General features: G+C 33.3%; 1 protein-coding gene across 1 annotated transcript in view; it reads right to left on the bottom strand.

Moving 5' to 3' along the window:
* LOC109533326 overlaps positions 1-14,751 on the bottom strand; it is a 256,565-nt gene extending 241,814 nt beyond the window's left edge. The window contains exon 1 of the mRNA XM_048661245.1: positions 14,275-14,751. Coding sequence (XP_048517202.1) covers positions 14,275-14,326 — 52 coding nt within the window. The 5' untranslated portion in view covers positions 14,327-14,751. The remainder of the gene's footprint in view (positions 1-14,274) is intronic.
* Between the last annotated feature and the right edge of the window lie 10,039 nt (positions 14,752-24,790).

Here is a 24,790-nt window from a genome sequence, read left to right as displayed (position 1 = left end):
GGCGAGGAGCGAGGCGAGGAGCGAGGCGAGGAGCGAGGCGAGTTATGGTATTGCTCGGCAAGTTTTTGGGTAAGCAATTGATTTTGCTTCTTTAAGGAGGTGACACTCTCCTGTAGTTTGGAATTTTCCTAACGAAGCGACTGAGGTCGGCGGCCTTAGTTTTGGTTTTGAAGGAAAGCAGGGTGCGGGGTTTTTGGGCAGGGCGTCTTGCAGGCTTACCTTGGTCAGTTTTGGAGCCGTTTGAGTCGTCGCTTTCGGACCCTGAAGGGCTCCGCTCGCGAGAGCTCATTTTAAGATGTTGGAAGTTGCGCTGGAGGAAGGAGCTTGTGGTATTTCAATAACTGACAATGTCGATCACAAAATACACTCAGGAACACTATCCTGCACGGCACTGCACTGAGGGGCTTTCCGGAGCCCAAAAGGGGGGCCTGCACGTGCCTCTGAGGGAGACACGAGCTCGAATTTCTTTCTTGTTTAACCTTGTGCGTATACACGTGGTACTGGGGGAGAGCAAAACACACACTAGTGAGACTTCACACTCGCGGTCCAACCTCGAACACTTTGTTCAAAATAATCAAACCAAACAGTGGAACGTTTAGAGAGCTGTTGTTCATCGGTCGAGAGATGATGAGCAACTGAAAGCTCGTTGTTTGTTGTTATTTTTGTTTTACCTATTTTTGTTGTCACCATTTGGATTCACTCAATTCAGCAGACTTAGAAAATATTGCAATATATTCCATTGCATATAGCAATTTGTAAATAATAACAAACAAAAGCAACAATCGCCGAAACATAATACAATGAACATATAAAATTGAGTAGTTACATCAATTTATTCATAATTCTAAAATGATTAAAGCTCTGAACAGCGAAAGGGGAAAATTGTATGAAAATTTGCAAATGAACTATAAATCCGCATTTGGCAAATACATATTGACGCTGAATACATCAAAATGCCAACCTTATTATTTAATAAGGTTGCACTGAAATGAATATATTATGTGCAATAAGTCCGGTAATTAGTTTTGAATATGTATTGAATTCAATTAGTGGACAAAGGAATTTAATAGACCTGTAATTATGTTCATGTTGATAAGATGTAGCTGGTGCTTTCACTGGAAACTGTGTGAGCAGCTTAATTAAATTAGGGGTCCACTTGGATTAAGATGCATAAACATACGTTATAAATCATTTATTTTATGCGGTTTGCCTTCAAATCTCCTATTGATTTTGCTGAGCAATTTGTCCATTCCAGTTCCATCAAAGTGTACAATTATTGGTGCGGATATCGGAGTCCCATGCATTAAAACACCTTCCGAAAATTTTAGATTCGGAAGAACATTCGCCATTTTATTTGCTTTATAAGTCGAAGTATTGCATTCAAGAAAATTGTTGATAAGTTAGATATTGTTGAGGCGGGTTCATTTTTTTACAAACTGCTTGTTGTATTGGATATAATCAACTACATTTTTCACCAGTTTATTTAGGCTTCTCCAGGTCCATTTTCTTTGAGCTTCTTTTTTGAAGTAGGTATTCATGCAAAAACGGCCTTCACAGCTTAAGTAGTGTTGCAGTATTTCTCCTCTTTCGTCCAATAAACATGAAATCTACTACTGTTTTTTGGCCTACCTTCGCAGTGAAGTCACCCATCACGAGAATAAATTTCGGTGTTTAAGCTCTTCTAGCGGCAATCATGTCTTCATACAACTGCTCTGCGTATACTTCTCGCTCTGCGTATACTTCCCATACTTTCCGTGAAAATTCGTAAACTCTTACAAGACCAACTCCAAACCGAAGGACACTAAACTAAGTGCCAACGTAAGTCTGCTAAGAAAACGGCGTCAGATAAACCGGGACTCAGATGAATATGACACTCTAAATAAAATAGTTGAAAAATCAACTCAAAGGTGTCAGAGAAATCGGAGTGATCTGCTAGTCAACAGAGAAGAGCGTCATTGAAGAAAACACCAACATGCGAGTCCCAAGATCCAAAATGGCCCGGAGAAAGCGCATATTTGTAAAATGAAGAAGGAAAAATGAGAAATTGTCACTGAGAAAGACATTGTCGCCACCATCCAAAACTACTATCGAAAACTGCGTAGTTCGTCAATCTCGAAACCTGAAGACATGGAAGAGGATAATGCTTTGAATCTGGCCTCCGATGAGTTAGTTAGAAGAAAGAAGTGAGCTCCAGGCAGTAGTAACTAGGATGAAAACAGAAAGGCTCCAAGCGAAGACAGAGTAACCAGCTGGGAAAGGTTGGGTTAAAAATAAATCTCCAAAAGACAAAAATCCTAACTCCAGAAATCTGTTGGGATCCAAGATCTGGAGGTGGTGGACCAATTTATCTACCTTGACCACAATGTCAAAGGGCCTAGTCAAAAGACCACCTGAGAAGGCAAGACGACATCCGAAAGATTGCGGGAGAAAATTGGACGCTAACGGCCAAAAAAACGGATTTGTGAAAACAGATGGAAAAGGCCTACATCCAGGAGTGGATGGCGACTGAGAAGAAAGAATGGAACAGGAACATGATTATGATATCACATTAGTATTATTCGAGTTTCCTTACTATTGCACGATTCATCCGAAGTATTTAATGTTTTAGGAACTTTTGTGTAAAAAAACCGAGATCTAGATAATCTTCCTTGTTGAAAACATCCGTTATGTTCCGAAGGTTGTCCTAGAAAATTCATAACAGCAGAGCCAAAGGTTACTGGTGCAAAAAATTGTTATCTCAACGTTTCATAAAATGCATCTAAAAATATTTCAAAGGCACTTTGCGCTGTTTATCGAGCATACGATGTTGTCAATCAAAACGTTGACGAAATAATGTATCGCACAATAAACAACTGCTTACTAAATGTGCGCCACTTAAATCCTTCAGTGACCCATATTTTCGGCTAAAACAGTCGGTTTTTGAATGCATGTCTAAATAAACATCGGGCATTTATCAAAAGAGGTTAAACACCATATAACACGACTTTATAAATAAAAATCATAATAAATCACCCTGGATAAGTTACCCCAATTCAAATTAAGGAAATATTATGGCGTGACAAGGAAACTAGGAATTTTTTCCAGACATGTCGGCGAAATGTGACAAATCGTTCTTGGACTAATGAATACAAGGGTGAGGTATGAATAGCAAGCTTGAAATTGTTAGGATTTCATTTAAGGGTTGACTCTTCGAAATGCGCTGATTTAGTCTTTAGATCTGCTCGTCCACTTCAAAAAAGCCTGCTTTGAAACAACGCTGACTTATTTATGTCACTCTACCTTTATTAATTGCTCTTCCATTAATCATAATTCTTATTTACTTAAAACGTATAATTTAAATGTTGACTTGAAAAAATGATTATTCGGATACAAACTCGTTAGGGAGGCTTTTACATAAAAACACAGTTAGTTAACATTAGAGTATGTTAACGACTCTGTGGCAAACAATTAGTTTTTGTTTCAACTCACTTGCTTAGTGTGCACTAATTTACAAGAAACATAACATATTTTATTGCTGAATTTTTATTGGTTTGCAAAAAAAACATAAATACAAAAGCTACAGGTATTAACACCAAACATTGAAACATAGGAACCAAGACTGGACCCGAAAGAAACCTGATTGATGGATTTGAGGTTTACGAATGAGCCGAAAACCCCAAACCTATACAAGCCCTCGTTCTGTTTCCTTATGATAAGTTTACATCTTGTATTACCAGTTGCTGGTTTTCAATTTTAAACTGAATTGAAAACAAAAAGGAGACAAAGGGATTTGAGATGTTGTTTTTATTGATGGAAGTAGTGGCCGTTAGAGTATTAGAGGGCTGATATGTGTTTCCTCAGAAACAAATAACGAATGTTTTTTTACAATTGGATATTTTATAAAGCGTGTGTCGCTCGCAGAATGATTTCGATTTGTGTGGCAGGGTTTTGTAAAGTGGAATAATAGAGAAGGAATGCTGGGAATTGCCGTATCAAAATACTGAAACGTTTCCGAAAATATTTAAGCTTTTGATGTCAGTTCAATATTTTATGAAGAGCAAGCAATAAGCAGTAAATTAAGGCTAAATCCATACATACTCGAATTGCACGTTGACACTCAAAAACTTTTTTTTGTAAACGCTTGATTTGAGTTATCGAATAATTTTATGAAAGTGCTGTGAGTAGGGTTTGTCGGTTTTGAAAAATCGGGTTTTTGGAGAAAATTATGAAATTCGAAAACCGGTTTTTATATATTATATAATAAAATTAAAAGTCGATTGGAAACAGATTTAAATCCTGGAGAACTCTGAAAATGACGATTCTGATAATAACTTTGGAGAATTAGATTCTCTTGACATAAACAATTATAAATTACCTGTTCCTGAATTATTGGATGATTAGAAAAATATTATTTGAAAAGTAAGAAAAAATTGTAAATATTTTTAGAAAATCCCGTGTCGAACTCCTTAAAGTTTTGGGTCCGATAAAATTATAAAAAATAAAATAAATAACTAAAGACGCAAATTTATTAACAAATGAAGGTATGTTTTAATTTTTGCTGGGTTAAGTACAAAATTTGAAATCCAAAATTAGGCAGAAATTATTACACACTATAAAGGCACCGATTGAAGAAAGACTTCACAAAGCACTTATCTTTTATTTACAAAATTCTCAAGCTGTTTTAACGAAATCTCCTAATAAATTCCTTCCATTAGCAACGAAAAGTGACATTATTAAGTTAGCCGGACCAATATTATCAAGATTATATAAAGATTACTCTACAGGGGAAGAATATGACATTCAAAAACGTGATGAAAGCGATATTCAAGAGCCAGACAATGTTTTACTGAAAAATGCTATGGAAGTGGCAATTAATAAATACATATTTAAAAGAACCGCAAGAAGTGACTTCCTCTACTCAAACTCTAAGAAAATAGTTTTTGGCCCTGGAAACCACAAATAAAAAGACAAAAAATTTTGAATTATTATATCAGGCTTTAAAAATGGTTAAGCCTAGTTCGGTTGCAAGTGATATTTCGCAGAATTTTGTGAATAAACTAAGGACGCGGCTAAATAGCAAATCGATAGACGTCCTCTGTTTTCTGAAATCATATTTCATTAAACAAAAAAGTAAATAGAATATTCCTTTAGAAAGTAAATAGAATAGTCCTTTGCTTAATTGTCTTCAAAACTAAAATGAATTCTAGTATTTTAGTAAGTATGTATACATAAACTTTATTTACTCTTGTCTTTCGGCTTTGATTATAATTTACTTTATATAATACATAGTTATATAAATTCTAATTGTTTTTAATAAGTATCCATCTGTATCTAATCACATTGTTTTTTTTTAAATAATATGGTTATTATAAAAATATGAAAGTATATTGTTTTTATTTATTCAAACATTTTGCTGAATAACTCGTTTCACTATTATAAAAATATTTACATCCTTATATGTGAAAATTATGCATAAACAACGAATAATTGTTTTTAAAGTTATTTAATCCTGGTAAACTATTATTTCTTTGTTCTACTAAATTGCATTAAAAAATGTTAATATCAATAAAATAAACAGTAAATAACTTCAGTCAAAAACAGCTTTTAATCACTCTAAATTTTCTGGAAAAATTACTATTTAAAAACCGGGTTTCTAAAATGTCGATTTTTGTATAAACCATGCCGTGAGGATGTTCGAAAAGCATCTAAAATTTTCAGAAATGTTCACACATTTCCAAAGCTATTCCAGCTGTCTCATTGGTAAAAAAAAATTAATTTAAATCGGGTTCTTGGGAAAGATTTGGTGGTAACTTTTTTAAACCTTTCTTTTGAATTTGTTGGGATTTGTTGGCAGCAATTGAAATCTCAATACAAAACTCTTACACAACTCACACATTACAAACTCAAAACACCTCTAAGCTATAGAGGCAAAAATCCACTTCGATTTACAGGTTAATTACAGGAGTTGGAAATAATCGGGACGAACAAGGCCTTAATTTATTAAAAATCTACACCCTGAACTCGTCAACTTTCCCTCATAATTTATTCTCGTTAATGCCTGGATTCAAATTACAAACGATAATAACAAAACTTTTCAGACTTTAAAAATTAAAATTATTCATTGGCAACGGGAATTTCTCTCCCCACATCGAATGCATTAAAATGCACCCTTGATGCAAATTTGCTTGAAAAGAGGAATTCGGTTCGAAAACTTGAATTAGTAATTCCAGTGCCATTAAACAGAGTAGGTAATTCCTAAGTAGAAGTGAGTAAGACATTTTTGAACATATGCTAAATTTAAGTTTAATAAGCACTCTCTGAAAAAGCACCCTGTACGTGAACCAATTTTCCCGAGCAAACAGTATACATTTCCATGGTGGAAACCTGGAACAAAGCGCTCACATATTAAAATTCGATGTTTGACACACTTGGTTAGATTTTCAAAGAATCCCTTTACATTCGATCGGTTTACTTATCGCATTACTTGTGCGGTTGTTTTTCAATTTTACAACGGAATCGAAAACACACAAAGCACAAAGGCCTGTCGGTTTTATTCATGTCGATATAGTCTTAGCACGCGTAGAAAGGATATTTCTACCACTGAAACCAGACTTTAGTTCCACACGTGATCATCATCAGCCCTTTAACACCTAGTCGAAACTGGACACCGTCAGGTTGTATTCGTGACTCGCAAGAGCGAAGCCCCAAGTTGACTAAAGTTGAAATTCGAACTGTTTCGGTCGTATAGATGACATTAATGGGCGGGTTTTCTGCATTGAACTTTGATGGGGTCGAAATTGGAAAAGAATTGCTAAGGTATCAGAAGAAAGTTTTAATTTGATAGAGACTAAATTGATTGATATTTGCCCTTTTTTATGTCTAAAGCAACAAACAAAATATTTGGCAACACATACTCGAAAGACCTGTTTGCCTGATAAATAATTCGGGAAAGCACTAGAGCAGATGCGATTCAAACCAATATCAGATGGATTGGTCTTTGTTGTGATAATTATTATTGAAGCCAAACGAGGGGGGGCACGTGAGCTTTGGGCAGGTGAAAAAACAGTGTAGGCGTGAAAGCTGCTTGTTAAGGCTGTTTGCTTTAGATTAGCAGTCCAATTGCAGCAGATATGTCTTGGGCGTATGAATGCGGTTCTAAATTCACGTCATAATAGGAATAAATGCCTCAAATGCGATTTATGCAGTTTTTTCGCTTCACATTCAGTTCATTTCCTAATCAGTTATTACTCCGTCTATAAATTAAATATTATTATGAATTGTTCCAGTCATTTAGAGTTTCACATTAAAATCAACTATAACTACTGTTCTCAATAGCGCAAATTAATATATAACTATTTAATAATTTATCTGTGCTGGAAATGTCAATGTTAATAACCAATCACAAACACAAACAGAAATTGCTCGTGTATGGACTTTCAATTTCACTTAAATATTCATTAGATGTAATAAATGCTTCATTCCATAGATTTTCACTAAGTATATACTAGATGTATGTGAGTCCAAATTTGATAATGACAATATTCAACCTCTGAAGAACATCAATACTACAATAAATATCGAACATTTGTGTAAGTCTTTCACCAAACAATAAAGCATTAAATATACACACGAAAACTATATACAGATAAATATCGTCAATTTTTATATAGAAATCTTCGTAATGCCAGATTGCCTGAATTTTGAAAAAATATTTTGTGTTTTTCATATTGTACTTAACTGATGGGCCAGGGTTTTGTGAGAAACTATGGCAGTCAATGAAGAATGTTTTCTAAGAAATAAAATCTATATAAACTCCACCTTACATTGACGTGCTTTCGAGATACAGCATAAGAAATAAAGTCGTATAAAATACGACAAGAAAAGTTTTTCCCTGAACGTGCGAGTTGTGGATTTTAAAGAACGCTTATCATTTTAAGTAATAAAATTGAAAAAAAAATTTTTTTGACCATAAAATTTTCAGAACAGACGCAGAATACTAAGAAACAAAATAACCTAACTAAGTCTAAGAAACAAAATAACCGTGCCAAAATAAACTTGAACATTAAAATTAAATAACTGTTATTACCTGGGACAAAAAGTATAAAATTATTTACACGTTTACTCAAAATTACAACTATAAATGAATACTAAAAACATGAAAATGTTAACACTTTCTGACCAAGGAAAATAAAAAGTAATTTCTCTCGATTCAGCTTAGATGGGGCCAATTTAATGATTGAAAAATAACTCAAGGCAGATTGAATGGCATTTACAGTGCAGAAATTATTCAAAAAAGAAAACAATCGATCAAAACAAATGAGTTGCACATAGGGCCGGAACAGACAGCGCCAACAATTACTTAACAAAACACAAATAATAAAAGTGAGAAAAAAAATTCGTTTGAGAGAAATTAAGTCTAAAAACCAGCGCAAATTAAAGAGTTGATGATATATTAGAATAAAAGCCTCTAATAGTCAATTGGTTAATTGCTGGCTTTTCATCTTTAATTCCCCAACGTTTTTCTCTGGATTTAGATTTCAAGCCTTTCCAAGAATAAATTTTGTCCAGCGCAACATGGTCAGAGCTAAAATACGTAAATCATATTTATCGAAATTTTATCAACAAACTATTTTTTACTGAAAAATGCCTCATTAGATCAAAATAAGGTATAACAAAATCACAAGTAGGAGATAAATAGGAATTAAAAAGAAAAATTAGAGGGCAAAAGCAAATGCAACACATAATTAAAAGAAGTTAGAATAAATGAAACCAAAAAATGCCTAATTTTTGTTAACGGTTTAGAGGCGTCACAACTGAAACGTAGACGAGCTGAGCAGAAAATAAGAGAACGCATACCACATGAGCACTCAAATTCTACTACTCTTCTTCTTAACTCTCCAAACATTGCCAAAATTAAATAATTTTGAACAGTAACAAATTAGTAGTAAAATTGCTCAATTCCAATCGTTAGCTTAAGACTTATTATTAAAATTTTCAATCAAATTAAAACTGGCAAACAAAGTGTCTCAATCGCCAAAGGAAAAACACGACGTACAAACAGCTCAATTTCACTTCCGATAGGATTTCCAATTTGAAAGGCGCCTCATGAAAACAGGATAAAATTTGCAGTTTACTGAATTTCATCCGGATATCAACAGTTGAGAAGTAAACAATCAGTTGCTATTTTCCATAAAAATACATTTAAAATACAAAATCGGCAACCATTCGCACTGTCCCAAGTTAACATGTAAAAAATGCTTTTTCGAAATAATTTAATTTTTGGATGGAAAACGTCTAAATGGACTTTTCTTTACAGTTTCTAAACATGCGGATCACACATGTTTGTTGTACACTTTACCGAAATTTTCAAGGTATGAATTAATTGGACAAAACTTGAAAATGCGCTCGTAAAATTGTCTATTGGTTGCTGTGGCTGAATTTTCACATGGCCATAGGTCAGATCTCTTGTACTTTATGTCATGAACTTTTCCATTTTTATTAAACTCAAGCGCTTCAGGAACTTTAGCAGTTTCACTAGTATTATCTCACGAAATTCCTATACTGGATATTGAGAGCATTATATTAAATCTTTTAGTGTCAATCAGATTGGGGAGTTTTTGACTGTGCCGAAATATTAGTTGGATAATATATTTTGGGTTCGAAAACTGAGCTAATTTAACTACAAGTTAATACACCAAGTTTCCACAAAAATGTCGTAGTTACTTTCAGCGCTATGTTTTGAAGGTTTCCATTTTCAACTATGATAAGTAATGGTTTTAAATTTTATTAAGCTCATGTTTTCAGTTTAAGCTAACTAAAAAATTCAAGAAACATTGAACACAGAGAAATAGTTGCAACAAAAATGATAATTTCTAAACCAACAGCTGTTGCGCTTATATTAATTTCTTAAAAAGAAGTTGTTCAGATTTCCCATTGCATTTTTCCAAGTGTTCTGGGAAAAAAGCAGAAACTCAAACTCTCCATTTTCCACTCGATTTCTCAGCAAAAACTTCAGCAGCATTTGTGATAATTCCAGTAAAACTTTATGTTGGAGTTTATGGAGAGCTTTCTGCTCTATTTGTGAAAAGCGTTTTGTTCTGAAGAAACCTGTACTGACCAAGCGTTGGCTACATCAGATTAATGTAAATTATACTTATCTATTATTCAAACAGATAGTAAATTTGCGAATACAATTTTACTTCCTGCGAAAACCGCATGATGAGCACATGTTTTAGGAGCTTGTTTCATCGCTGAAAGCTCTGTTAAATTGCCTCGGAAATTGAAGTACTGATATCGATAAACCTAATTGCTAGTGTTTATCGCTGTTAAATATTTAGTTGGCTACTACATTAAGCCCGTTTTAAGAGTTCTAGACAATGTTTGATAATGCACTTTGGTATCGTCTAAAAGCTATTTATTCTGTTGCTAATCGTTTCGGACACGATTTGCCTTTCAGAAGTAATTGAATTAATAGTGGCAACTATCTGTAGATGGACAAATAGACACACAAGTAAAAACCTGCCTGATGGTAAAAGTGTTTACGAAATATTTTATCATTATTATCGAAATCTTAACGGATAACTGAAAGAAAAATGTGTTTTTCAATTCCAGCAAAGGAGTCGTTTATTGATTAACTCAAGATATTTTCTGTTAGTTAACCTGTGTTCCTGTTTGCTGGATATCAACTAAATCGATCCAAAATGGGCAGATAATTATGTGTATCCCGAAGCCAGCATGTAATTTCTAAAGGCCAGCCTTTTATTTATTAAACTACGCTTCGATTATTAATAAATCAAAAATTATGTACAGATTTAGGAAGCGGCATTTGGGTGGTTGATTAATATATGGGCCGCACACATCAAGGAAGCAATGCTAAATAGATTCAAGCCACGTCCAACAATTTTATTTTGTTCAAGAAAAAGTTGCAATTTGAAGATGAAATTGGCATACATTTTACATTTATAATGGACATTTTGGTTTTATCTCTTGCTATAAGATATTTATTATTTACATGTAAATGTAGCTTAATCACATAATTGCGTTATTAGCAGATAATGAAAAGATCAATATGTGTCACATTGATATGGACAAAACTTCCAATCTCGAGGAACTTAAAAGCTTATTTTTAAGCTTTATATAAGCTATTTTTAGTTTAGTTTATCATACTTGGCTTGAATTCTGCAAACTGTACCGCAAATACTTTCGATAAAATGTCATCTGGGGTGGAAATAATGGATAAGGGTCTACCTACTATGACCTACTAAGGCCATAAATCCAAAAACAGTGCTACGGTGATAAAACTCAAGCGAGTTTTCCAGTTTGAGTCATATTTTAAATTATTGAATATTACTTGAATTTGCAATGTTGCATTTATTTTAATAATAAACGGTCCTGCAATGTATAAAAAGCTGGAACTTAAAGAATAAAAATAATAATGATGGCTACCTGCAGTTTTTAACAAGCTCTGCATAATTAAATTACATAAAATATCAAGATGTAAGCCAACGCAACTTTTTAAATCCGATTGTTTTCATATTGCACGTGACTGGGTCGGCAGCTAAAAAAATCTAAGTTTGCAACTAAGTACTTCCAGAACGGAAAGAAAATAGAAGACAAGAGAAACAGAAGCTGAAAGATAAACGACAGTAAAAAGTAAAAGAGCTTACAGTAGCAAAGTGACAAAAAAATATATAAAATTGATGCGGCTTTTTTATAGAGCATAACAAGGTATAGAACTAATCCTCATATAAACTATACTAAATCCTTCATTCGTTAAATGTTTTCAACTATCTCGACTCCTAATATTTGCACGCGTAAGTCAGCCAGCAGCCTAAACTTTAGGAGAATGTAAAACATGTTTTTAAAAACATGCTTATCAATGTGTGTGTAACATACTGGATATTTGGGTTTCGATAATAGCAATCGAACAAAAGAAAATTCTAAACGAAATACAACACAAAATATAAAAATGGAAATTGACCATTCTGGTCGGTTATCGAGCAGTATTTATGTTTTTCATTTTCACATACGAAATTGGGATTGGGGTTTGGCCTCAGCACAGAACACTGCTGATTTGAGGCTCTGAATGCTTTTTTATGGCGTTGAATTTAAATGTCGGGTATTTATTTCTTTTTGAGGAGCATGAGTGGAGTAAAAGGATCGAAGGAAATTGACTATTGATCGATAAAAAGATCGAAGGAAAAGTCACCACAGGAAGTAGGCATTCACTTCTGAGGAAGTATAAGTAAAGATGAGGTAGACGGAGAAACATGAAGTGTAAGAAAGTGGAAATTATCGACGCGTTATAGGCAGGATCCATTTTTCATTTAGATTTAGTGATAAAATCATCCACTTGAAAAAATTCGTATGGTTTCAGTAATCGCCAACTTTAACTGCAGGGTGTTATATAATCACGTAGCCCAACTTCAGAACGTTACTTCGCAAGTGATTTGTTCTTTTCAATTTGTAAACTCTATATTATTGAGTGTTTAATAATAAAGTTTTTCAATCATTTTATGCAGCCTTGTTTTATGCAAACAGGTTTTAATTTGTACGAATTTTTTTTTCATAAGTAAATAAGTAACTTTTGAGTAATTGTAATTACTGAACCACCAATTACCATTCGGCAATTAAATTGATGGTTAAATTTATTAATTATTTATGCTGTCGCACAAATGTGCAGCAAAGTGGATTATTTTTTATCACTAAAAAGCAGCAAAATACGAATAAATGTCTACAAACCAAAACCAGTCTTGCTGAAACTTGCGTAATCGAGCCAAAAATTAAACAATTGACATTTTTTGATCAAAATTATTGCTCAGGTTGTTCTGCGGTACGCTACTGGTCCTAATAATTTTAGTCTAATTCGGGCAAAATTTGCTGTTTTCGGATGTAAACCCCAGTGACAAATTTCAACAATATCGACAAAAAGATTATGGAGTTATTCACAAAAAAACGTTTTTGCTTTTCAATTTCAACACCCCGTTAATTGAGAAAAAAAGCATTTTTGGACCCATTCTTACTTGCAAAAACATTTCTGCTCAAAACTCTCCAAAAAAAAAACAGTTTATGAAGTTACATCGTAAGCAATATTATTGAGGAGTAAATAGAGACAAAATTTCGGAAACGATTGTAAAATTAAGGGAAATATAAACGAGAGAGAAAAAGATAGAGAAGTAACGAGGAAGTGTGAAAAAATATCCTCATAGAGAAATCTGTATCAGAAATCTAGGGGATGGTTTTGCTCTCGAAAAAAGTGGCTTAAAACCTTCAAACTCTACAAAAAGAGCTTGAAGTTTCGCTTGATTGTATGACGAGGAATTAAAATTAATTATTTCGCATTTTACAAGCAGTATCGACATGAAATATTAATGCATATGATGCCGCGAAAATAGTATTAATAATTTAATTAATAATTTAAGTTAATCCGTAATTCAATAAATGTGTCCACTGCACAAACATTATTCATATTCCCATTCGATAGTACTTATGCATGTTCAAATTTTCGACTGTAAACCAGTTTAAAAAATGTGTGAAATAATTGAGGGGTTGAGATTAATTTTTCAAGATTTAGAAGTGAATAATTGACAATAAAAAGTTAATTAATAATATTAATTATAAAAGGTATTTACCGACAAGCAAAATTATTTTTTTTTATTACAAGTACTTAAGTATAATATTCAGTTAAAGCGTTGTAGAAGAAATAAGAGGCAACAGCAAATTGATAAAAAAAACACCACAAAACAATGGAAATAGAAATCAATGAATAACAAACAATTTGGAATCAAATTTACGTAAAAAGAAGTTGTTGACGACTTGCGTCAAAATAAAAATACCACAATAATGCCAAGATTGTTTTGTTCAAACCTGAAAGGTGTTTACCCACGCGAATGCTATTTGAACCATTTATCACTTTTTTCAAAGCAAAATAAAATAAAAAACAGAAGTGTGGATTTTGCGAAGAATACCATTGATACCGGTTACGGTACAGCCAACTTTGTGTTTCATGCAATAAAAATTAAAAAAAAAATCTAACACTTTATTTAAAAAATAAATTACAATAAAACGGCATAAAAATGCCGGGGAATAACCCATATTTGGCCTGAACTGGGAATTACCATATATTTTATTTTTAAAATTCGGTGTTTCCGAACGAATTGAGAGACAATGTTATTTTTCAGTGATAACTATCTACACTGTGTCACAAAAATTGTAGGAATTAATTCACGCTTTAAAACTGTGTGGGACGAATTATAAAACCTTCTATACTCCCGCCAAAAAATTAGTGTTAATTACCTTGAACTATTACTGCCAAGAGCAATAGTATATGCTTATGTCCCATTGCCATTGCAGTCCAAGCGGCACTAATTTCCCTATAAATAACAGTCACTGGAAAGTGTAATACACTACGAAAGTCACTATTCGGCACTGATTTAAACCGAAACCAGTCTCAATGTGCCGATATATGAAAATCACAAAATTGTTATTTTCAAATCCTTCCAAAGTCACTAATCCTAGATTGGTTTGTTAGTTGCGTGGACAGAGGAAGACAACTGAAAAGCAATATTGGTCATGCATTGGTGTGTCCATAGTCAGCCATGGTCGTAATTAGGAAAAATTCTCGTGTTTGAAATTGCGCGCGATCTCTTCGTTAGGCCGCGATGTCCGGACGCTAGGTTTTCCCCAACTTTTTCCCCGAAGAAGCGTCTCGACGTTACAACATAGACTGGCGTCGGAAGAACTTTACTCCCACTAGCGACGTCTGGTCGTTTTGTGTCGGCACGTTTCGGTTAATGCCGCACTCTGCACCCTGCACTGCATGTTTTGCAATTAATATATTATCATTAGGCATTTTAATTAGGCAGAGAAAAGCCGGTGTTAGGGTAGGTTCAGTGACTCACATTCGGACATGCCGGCCCATACTTGCCGCATGCAATTCCTCTTGTCCGTTTTTATTATTATTAAGTTTTCCAAGAACAGCAACTGACTGCCAGCTGGCTATTTTTTCCATGGGCCTGATCTAAAAAAAGGGTCGATGGTGATTCATTTTTATGACTTCCAAGTCACTTAACAACAACCTGGAGAGTTATTCATATGTCCCGCATGAATCTCATATCCATTTTATGAAAGATTTACTAGAAAAACATTCACTCCAAATTAAGAGTATTCATCCCTTATGTAAGAGTTGCAGAAGAAATAGCGGGCACGAGAAGTCAATTGGAAAACCGAAAAATGTTGGCAGTTTTCTGAAAAAAGTCTTGATTCCAAGAAGTTTTGGATATGCGTGTTTTTATTTGAGTTGCCAAATCGACTCAAACATGACCCTGCGTTTTTTCGAAGTTTCTCAAGAACCATTTGAGCCACAAAATTCGTTTTGGCATCGTTGGATAGACAGAATTGAAAATTCGATTCAGTCATAACAACTTGAGTGAGGCAATTCTAGTAGTTTTGACCCAGAAAGCAAAATTTGAACTTGTACTTGCAACAGTAGCAGTTTTTCAAACACATCTCAATAAACTCATCAACAGTATCGACTATAAATATAATAATCGCTTTCTTTATCCAGCGATTTCTTTATCTGGTAAAATTACACACTGACCCGATTGTTAAAAATTCGCACTTCAATTCTATAGAGGTTCAATTCTCCATTATCAGCAGAAAGTTGACTGTTCCCTATACACTATCTTTTCATGGATCCTGGCTCGACATCAGTTTTAATTATGTTAATGAAGTACTTAGCTGCGTTCCCATTAACATAGATAGGCCACTGAGTAACACTGTGTTGAGTTGCGCTTTTGAATTGGTGCCGCTCTCTGAGTTCATGAGATTTAACTCATTGGTTAATGAGTTATAACGCATGACCGGTGGCGGAATTCAACAAAAACATGTTGCTTTTGCGCATACGATTGCTTGAAACTTGGTTCAAAACGGGAATATCCGGCAATTTTCAAGAAACTTAAAAAAATTTTAGAGCGATGAAGACGACGCATTTTCCAAATATTGATTATATGCTTTTGCTTCTTCTGGTCGTTTGTTCAGCAAACCTAAATGCTGTCAAAAAAAACAAGATAGCTTTGTTTAGATTTTGTTCCAAATGCAAAGGTAAAATGGGTATTCGAAAAAGACGATAAAGAAGACAAAACTGTAAAGACGACGACTTTTCTTGTAAAATCCATCTTTTAACTTTTTTCGGATAAAATACTCTCAGTTTGTTAGTATTTTACAGTAAAATGTTTGGAAAAATCGTGCTGTTCTGTTTAGAGAGGGTTTTGCTTAGAAATATTGATCCAAAAGTGAAGAAACCGGAATTTAAATAAACCAAATTATTCACAACGACAAAAGTGACGAGTTCTCCGAATAATTAATTATAAACTTTCGCTTGTTCTGTTCGGGAAAAAATCCTAGGAAAAAGTCCAGGAAAAATTATTAGGCTTTTCTCCAAAACTCGAAGCTGCAAAAGCTACCAGAAAACAATTTACAAAGGTTTATTGTATTATTGTATTAAATGTATTTTATAATTTTCGCAGCAATTTTGCTTTGCAATTTTTTTGGCAACTTATGCTCTCTGGGCGTTTTTTTCTTCTAGATAATCTGAATTACTTTCGGTAAAAACTGGTTTTTGGACGAAATTCGAAGTTGAAATGGGTTTTCTGAATGAATGAGGCGAATTTTCTAGCAAAATTAATTTTGTCATTTTTGGTGCAAAGATTATTGTCATAAAAAAAGAAAATAATCAGAAAACTATACTTTTTTGCGTTTTTTATTTAAAACTTTTAGCTTGGAGATCGGTTTTTGCGAAAACCTTACAAGTTTTCGGGAAAAGCGGGATTGGATTTATTTTCGTTTTTGTCCCGAATTCGACTCCGAAAAGGTTTTTGTAAAACTCCTACCTACTGAAATACAGCCAGATTGTCAGTATTTTTAAGTAAACCTTTACAAAATAGAGGGTTTTTAAGTAGAAAGCAAAGCAAAAAAAATGTAGTCAAAACTAAAAAACCACATTTTTTAACAAATTCTACAGTCGCGAGAGGAATGGAAGTGACGAGTTTTCCAAATAATTTATTGTAAACTTTCGCTTATGAAAACACCCCATTATTGTCAAGAAAGAAGAAAATCATCAGGAAATATTGCTTTTTTGCGTTTTCGACTAAAAACTTTTAGTTTTGTGATCGGAATTGGAGAAAACTTTAATGGTTTTCGAGAAAAAACGGTAGAAAATTATTTTCGTTTATGTTCCGAATTCAACACTGCAAAAAGTTTTTGTAGGTTTTTTACAAAGCTATAAATTTATCTTGTAATTTTTCGCGTAAAAGTCCTACAGATCGTCAGTATTTTTAAGTTAAACTCTACAAAATGGAGCGTTCTTCAGTAGAAAATAAAGCAAAAAAAAATCAGTCGAAACTAAAAAAAAACATTTTTTAACAAATTCTACAGTCGCGAGACGAATGGTGGTGACGAGATTGATTTCCAAATAATCTGTTATAACTTTCCCTTATTCTGTTCGATTTTTGTCCCAAATTCGAAGCTGGAAGGGGATTTCAAAACTTTTTACAAAGCGAGGAAGGAGGCCAGTGTTCTAATAAAATGTATTTAATAATTTTTCGACAAAAATACCTTAAAATTGTCAGTATTTTTAAGTGAATCTTTAGAAAATTGAGCATTTAGAAAAAAGAGTAACTTTGTTAAAACTGGAAAATTCTGAAATTTAGCTGAAGTGTTAAAAGTATTATTGATAAACGGTCCTTAAAATAAATCTAAAAACAAATAAAAAAGTCATCAACATTTTCACAGCAACGGAACTGAGTTACTGCGCTGGTGCGTTGGATTGGCGCATCAAACCATTTGCGTGACATTCCTAAAAATTCATTGAATTACCCAGGCCTACAATAACATGCGAATAGAGCTGCAAATTTAGTTCTTCTGAATTTCTAATAGTCATGTCAATTACCCAATTTTCTCGAATAATTTACCTTTGGTTTATAACGTCGCTTGCCAATTTTTGTACAGTTTCGTACACTTATAAATAGAGGTTAAATTGATCATTGAGTTGTGATGGAATACTGCAAATGGGTCCTAACTTCAACAGACTGAAAACTAAACTTCAAATCAATAAATTTTGAACATTGCTATTATAAAGCGCCCCTTATATAAATTCTAGCAAATTTAATGGGCTTTTTAGCTTTTTTTTGAAACAACTAGTAAACATATTCTCTACGAAAAAAAATTGCAAAACTGATGATTTGTATGAAAATGTAAATACATTTGACTCTCTCATTTAACGATTGTTCAGCAAATTACCGAACATTCTGGATAAAAGAAATTATATAATATATATAATTTAAATTAAAATAAATTAAGTATTATATTTTAAAAGGATTTCGTCATGGTTTTCGTTTATTTTCACGTGTTTTAACCAATTTACAACTGTTTAATTAAAAAGCTGCAGAATCAAGGTTTATGATTTTACAGTAATATTTGTTGTTACTTATCAATGCGTTGGATGCAAAACAATGTTGTGCTTTGATTTGTCAAATTACGTTTTGCACGAAGAATTAATATTAATAAATAATATTAAATTAAATTTATTATTAATGAGAACTGAGAATGAACGAGAACATATGTTGTAATCGCGCCTCTCTATTGGTGTGCCAAAAGTACAATTTATTGAAAAAAATTTTCAAAATATATTTTTATATATTTTCGTAATTATCTCAGAAAAAAATATCACTATTCAGATTAGTGAAAACAAATATTCCTTCTGGTAAATAGAATAATTATAATAATAATAATATAAGTATCTCACATTGTTCACGTTTATCGAATCCTTATAAAAGTAAATGCGAAAAATTGTCGAATTATAGTGAACTTCAACTCATAGTTAATCCGAAACGCCCTTTCAGACGAGAGCAGAAAAAACGAACGCGACCATCTGTTTTTTATGGGATTGGCCGTCTAGGAATGGGGTAATAATTCTGAAAAGACCAACAGGCATTGTATTAAGTAACGACATCTAATAGCGGGGTGAATTTTCGGGAAAAACGCTCCATATTTCAATGTCGTTAGTTAAAAAATTTCTATTGGCCGAAACAATTGGATTTGTAAATATTTCCGCTTTTGATTGTAGGACAATAATCGTCAACTCATCCATCATCTATCGCCGCCTTCTGCCCAAAGTTCATTTCTTTCTTTTAATAGCATCAATACATAAATTATGGTTAGTATTTCTTTGTCAAATACCATTAAATTCCAATAATCGGTTTTACTATTTTTCCGTTTAAACTATCCCAAAGTATATACAAATGAGAATTTATGTACAAGCAAATACAAAAATGTAAATGCCCTAAAATTAGTCCGGTCTTAATTGAATCAAATCATCGAACAAAACGAAAAATTTACCTTTGTAAGGAATTGATGCTACTTACCGCAAAATGGGTACTTTGGGATTGAATTATAAGAGAGAAGCTTTTTGTGGCTTTGTGATAAATCCATGCGCCATAAAAGTAACGATCTTGGCTTTAAGAATTTATTTAGTCTTCACTTCTTTAGATGACACCAGCTTTTTCGATGAGAGGGCGTCTGTTTGATTTTATCCTCCCAAGATGAGCCTGTGAGCTTTAATGTCCAACAAAGCAACAGATTTATCAAGAGGACACCAGAAAATCGTATTTTATTTTCAGAAGGAACTGTTTTCAATTTAATGAGAACACGAATAAACAAAGTTTCAGATTAACCGAGATTATCCAGCGAAGCAAACGTTTCCATTTTACAAGAAGCTCCTGGTATTGCTGCGAAACTAAATTTTGCCTTTCGAATTTAAAACGGTTTTTGTGGTTCCATATACCACAGAAGTAACGTTGTAAACTTTAAAATTTTCCTTTGGTTTCCGCTGTATATGAGGAAGAAACTTTGATGAATGTAATTTAGAAGCACTTCGCAATTCTATGTCCAAAGTAGTAGATACAATGAAGAAATTGTAACAATTTGTAAGTTGGATATTAGCTATTCTTATTGTGCTTGCGTAATGTGTTTTCTGTATTATTCTCAGTTTTATTTGCCATTTAGTGCTAAGTATCGCAGTATTGTTATTTTTATCCTACATTTTTCGAACGATGTACGTAATTATAGAAGGAAGGAAATCTGGAAAGATCGAGAGCTGACTGTTCGAATGCTTATAGAGGGTATTACGAAAATCGTGCAACAAAACCCGATTACGCAATAAATCGAAATGTTGCGAACTATTCAGCGTGGCATTTCCCTCATTAAAACCTTTATTAATTTTCTTCATTTATCAGGGTGTGCACGCGAGAAAGGGCTCGCTTGTGAGTAATTAGAATTAGAATCATGTTCTTTGATAGCAATTACAAGCGTTGGGCACGTGCTTCCTTGTAACAACCAGAGAACTACAAGTGTGTTGGAGATTTATTATAAAACTTTGTTATATTACTGGCTAAGATTAAATCGTAAAATACCTAATTTCATCGTTTTGGGCCGCGTTTTGTTTTCGTGGCTGCGGAATTTCGCCGAATATTTATCTTCGTATTAATTAAAGTTTCGGTTAAACTTTTATTCTAAAATAGCCTCTTGCTTCGGGTTTAAATTGTCGCCCTCGGCCTCCTAATGGGCTCTTGGGGCGCTTTAAGTACTTCCGAACTTACTTTCTTTTTGTTTATGTGTTTTTTTCTAAATTACATTGTTACTAATATTTTTTGATGGATGTTGTTGTAAAACATTAAATAATGTTTCTTCGCTATATCTAGGTATTCCATTTTACGAACACTGAATAGAGAAATATTTAAATAAACCTTCCAAATTTCGGCAAACATATATTATATTAGATGGACGATCCAATCAGGTAATTAGGCCTTGTTATCTAATAAACCAATATTACAAGTTCATCAATGCAATTACTAAGGCTTCCATTGGTTAATGGGCCGGCTAATTTATCAAACAGTGGAGGGCCAGAAAGGCACGTGCTGGATATGGCCAATGTTACAGTAAGCGTTTTCGACTTCCGATAAGTCAGCCATATTACTCACTTTTTAGTAACTTCACCATTGATCCCCCTGGTTGATGTCTATCTGTTATCGTGCAGAACCATTAAGTAAACGGGCAGCTGGTAGTCACCCTTCAACAAAGCAAAGACAATCGCTGATACCGCACGAACCATTTTGGGAAGGGTTACTGAACTAATTTGAATAACTGCATTACTAATATGTATATTTTTGGATGTTTATTTTGCATATATGTACAACGGTGGACGAAAAAATATTAAAACAATGTATTTTTTCCTAAATTTGCAACAAATGTTCCAAATGCTTGTGGTGTGGCGTGCTGGAGTTGAGAATTTTCAGTGCCAAAGTTCAACTTCTCGAGTTTCTGCAAATTGAAAAATTTACTTCAAAAAATTAACTAAGAATGTGTTGGACGCCATAACTCCGGAAAAGCGATCTGCAGTCTGCGGTTTCCAAGAATTTCTACTGGATGTTCATGTTGATCGCATTATATTCTTCAAAATCTTTTCACATTAGCAATGTGATTAAAAACAAATAAGTTGAAGAGAATGCTTTACACGAATGTTCTTATTTTTTCGAATAAAAGTGTCTGCCTTTAATTAGATGTTAGATCATTTTGTAGTTGCCGTATTATCCTTTTTCCAAATTACTAATACAAGTGTAAGAACATACATGCACTCTTCTAATAACAAAGAAAGGTTTTTCAAACTGTTATGAAAGTGCTAACAACTCACTAACAACAATTTTTAAGGTCTTGACGCCGCCATTAAAAGATTTCACAGTTTTTATGTGGTGAAAAATCTACACTTTTAACATAAAATCATACTAAGGACCTAAAAAGTTGTGTAGCGTAAAGTAGTACAATCAGCGTGAATATTCCTAAAAAAAATTCTATTCGGTAGCAAAGTTTCAATTATATCAAATGGCACCAAGTGCTGGTTCGCATTGAAAGCCAATTATTTCGTTAACTAATTATTAAAGCGAGATATTTTATAGCTTCAATTAGGAAATTCCAATAAGCTAATGAGTAATGTCAAAACACGAGATGAATAACCAGGCAAAGTAAAAAAAATAAGAATGAAAAACAAAAATTAGCCGTTGATTTAAAACTTAACTTGAGAAACTTTAAAACCCATCAATGAGATTCCAGAATATTAAATTTGGATAATTTCCTGTAAACTCCTTCGAAATGCAAATTTTTGAGTTCCATTTACAAGAAAATAAAAAAAGGAACAAAGCTCTCAGAAATTCAAAGTCATTTGTAATTGCATAACTTTTTTTAAAGCTTATAACAAATGTGTTGAATGCTTGTAATGTGGCGTTTTCCAGTTGAGTATTTTCATTGAATACGTTTAATTTCTTGCGTTCCTTCAATTTTCAAAGTGCAGAAATCTACGGCGTGTTAGTTACATTTGAGCGCAGGAGTGTTTGGAAAAGTGAACCATTCTTCTGCAGAAAATTTGTTAACTTAGTGTCTTGAGATTCAGACATTCGCCGTCAGAAACTTAGCCATTTTGATGTATTTAAAAAATGTAGTCTTTTTGATATTGTTTTTTGCAAAATTCTCAGTTTTTAATAACACTTAATTTTTTTACTCCACTCCTAAAACACCTCTACACAACACCTCCAGAGGAATGACGCCAATTTTGAATCACCCTGTTAAGTAAAGTTTTATTGTGCAACAAAGTTCCAATTATGTCAAATGGCACAAACTTCTGTTTCTCATTTAAAGCAGATTTTCGTTGATAATTCTAATAAGCTTATGAGTACTTTTAGAACGAAACAAGAAGAAAAAAGAAAAATTGCTCAAATCAATAAAAAGCTCGAGCCCAAGCAGCAGATGATTTGTTTCAAGTCTCGATAACCGAGTTACAGTTTAAAACTTAACTTAAACCTAATAATGATGTTCCCGAAAGAATTATTCGAATAATTTGATCAAAACTTCTTTAATATGCTTGAAGTGTCATTTACAAAAAATCGAACAATGAACAAAACTGTCTGCTATTTAAAGTCGTTTGTTCAAGATAGTGTCGTAAATGATTCAAGTTTGTAAATTTGTCCAAGAACCAAAAGTTTTTAGATTTTATTATCGTGCATGTTTATAGTTTTACCTTCATTAGCTATTGAAAAAGAATTAGACAAATAATTTTTCAAGTAGGTGGTTGTGTATCATTTTCAATCCAAAATTGGCACTTTCTAAATAAAATTTTTCGCAAATAGACCGAAATTATATCGTCAGTCTTCATTTTCATGTTTCAATTCAAAGGCATAAATTTATCAGGTTTTAGATAAAACAAAAATGTGTTCAACCCGATTATCGAAAATAATCTACGTCACTGCTCCCTAACCAGTATGAAAGTGCGGAATAATTGCAGAAAATTGGGGAATTAAAAATAGCTAATTAAAATTGGAAGACAAACACGCAGTAATAAGCGGTTAATTGAAAAATGACTGGGAAAGATGCTGATGGTCGGTCGGTCGCTTTTTCGTCGCCAGATCTAATGAGGTTATATAGCAAGCCGAAAATAAGCTTTAATTGTGTTAGTTGTCAAAACGCCAATTTATTCACTTTGTTAAATTCGCTTAGAACAACCGCGGAATATTTGCTCATTTTATACGCAAAATTTTCAACCTTTTATGTTCTTCAATCAACTAGTTTTTGTGTGTTTTCAGTTGTTCCACCACTATGTTTTTCCCAAGCCGAATTAAGTATCTACTAGTTCTTGATGATTTGGAACCGTTAATCTGCAGCAGCTATAAATGTGGACCTCAAAGCGAGCAAATTCGCCAATTTTTCTGTCCAGCTAAATTACCAACTAGGTTTCCAGCAAAACTGTCCGCTCCAAAAAAAAGACACACTCTAATTGAGCAAGGTATTACTAGCCAGGAAAGGCGCTGATTGCTATTTTCTTTTTACGGATAAAGGAACAAAGGCAAAAGCCAAAAAATTGCCAGAAGCGTCATTAGCGCAAATGAGCGTTACGTAACAAGATAGGTCCGCATAATGCTTACTAATTCTGATAAATAAAGTGCGTCTCGTACGAAAATGGCCAATAAAAAGTGACAAGTTAAAGTTCCGCAATTGGAGTGGAGGCCATCTGTCACAGTATGGATCATTTAGGAGAGCGAATCTCCTAAATTACTTGAATTCTTCTACTGTCACCAAAATGATGGGGGATTAAGAGCGTCCACAAGGTGGAGACGAAATTCACCGGATTATAGATGTAAACGAGCTCTATTTTTGCACACAGTTCAAAGTTAAGAAGCATTTACTCATCTTGAGTTTCAACCTAAAATTCAAGTAGTCAACTGGTTAACTAGTAAATGCACACACAACAAATAAATAACTGTAGAATATAGAAGAAGTAGGAAAATATAGAAGAGTCAATTGCAGAATAGACTACAATTCTACATATCATCTCATCAGAAATACCACCCAGCTAACAAAGAGTTAACAACGAAATAATATTCAAAGCAATTTAAAGAATTGTAAAACTTTACAAGACTGAAAAATATTGAAGATTCGCCTACAGATATCAAAAATTCACGAAGAAGTACTAAGGAAAAATGCAAGAAATTTGACAAGACTAGACAACCAGTAGGGCTACACGAATCACCGATTGGAGAAATATCCAAAGTAAAAACTGGAAAATTGCTTCTTTGGAAAATACAAAAAATTGCAGCACTGGAACTGCAGTTGCAAAAAAACACTGTGAGTGCAACTTTTCGCAGATTTTCATTCCATAATCGTGCCAAATTGAGAGCAACATCCCATTTACTTAAACTTATATGAATATAAA

This window comes from Dendroctonus ponderosae, unplaced genomic scaffold (genome assembly GCF_020466585.1).
Source record: "Dendroctonus ponderosae isolate FM_Combo_2020 unplaced genomic scaffold, Dpon_F_20191213v2 Dpon_F_20191213_1, whole genome shotgun sequence".
In the NCBI taxonomy this organism is placed as follows: domain Eukaryota; kingdom Metazoa; phylum Arthropoda; class Insecta; order Coleoptera; family Curculionidae; genus Dendroctonus; species Dendroctonus ponderosae.
The sequence above is the reverse complement of the archived record's forward strand: the minus strand, read 5'-3'. Positions and strand labels throughout refer to the sequence as shown.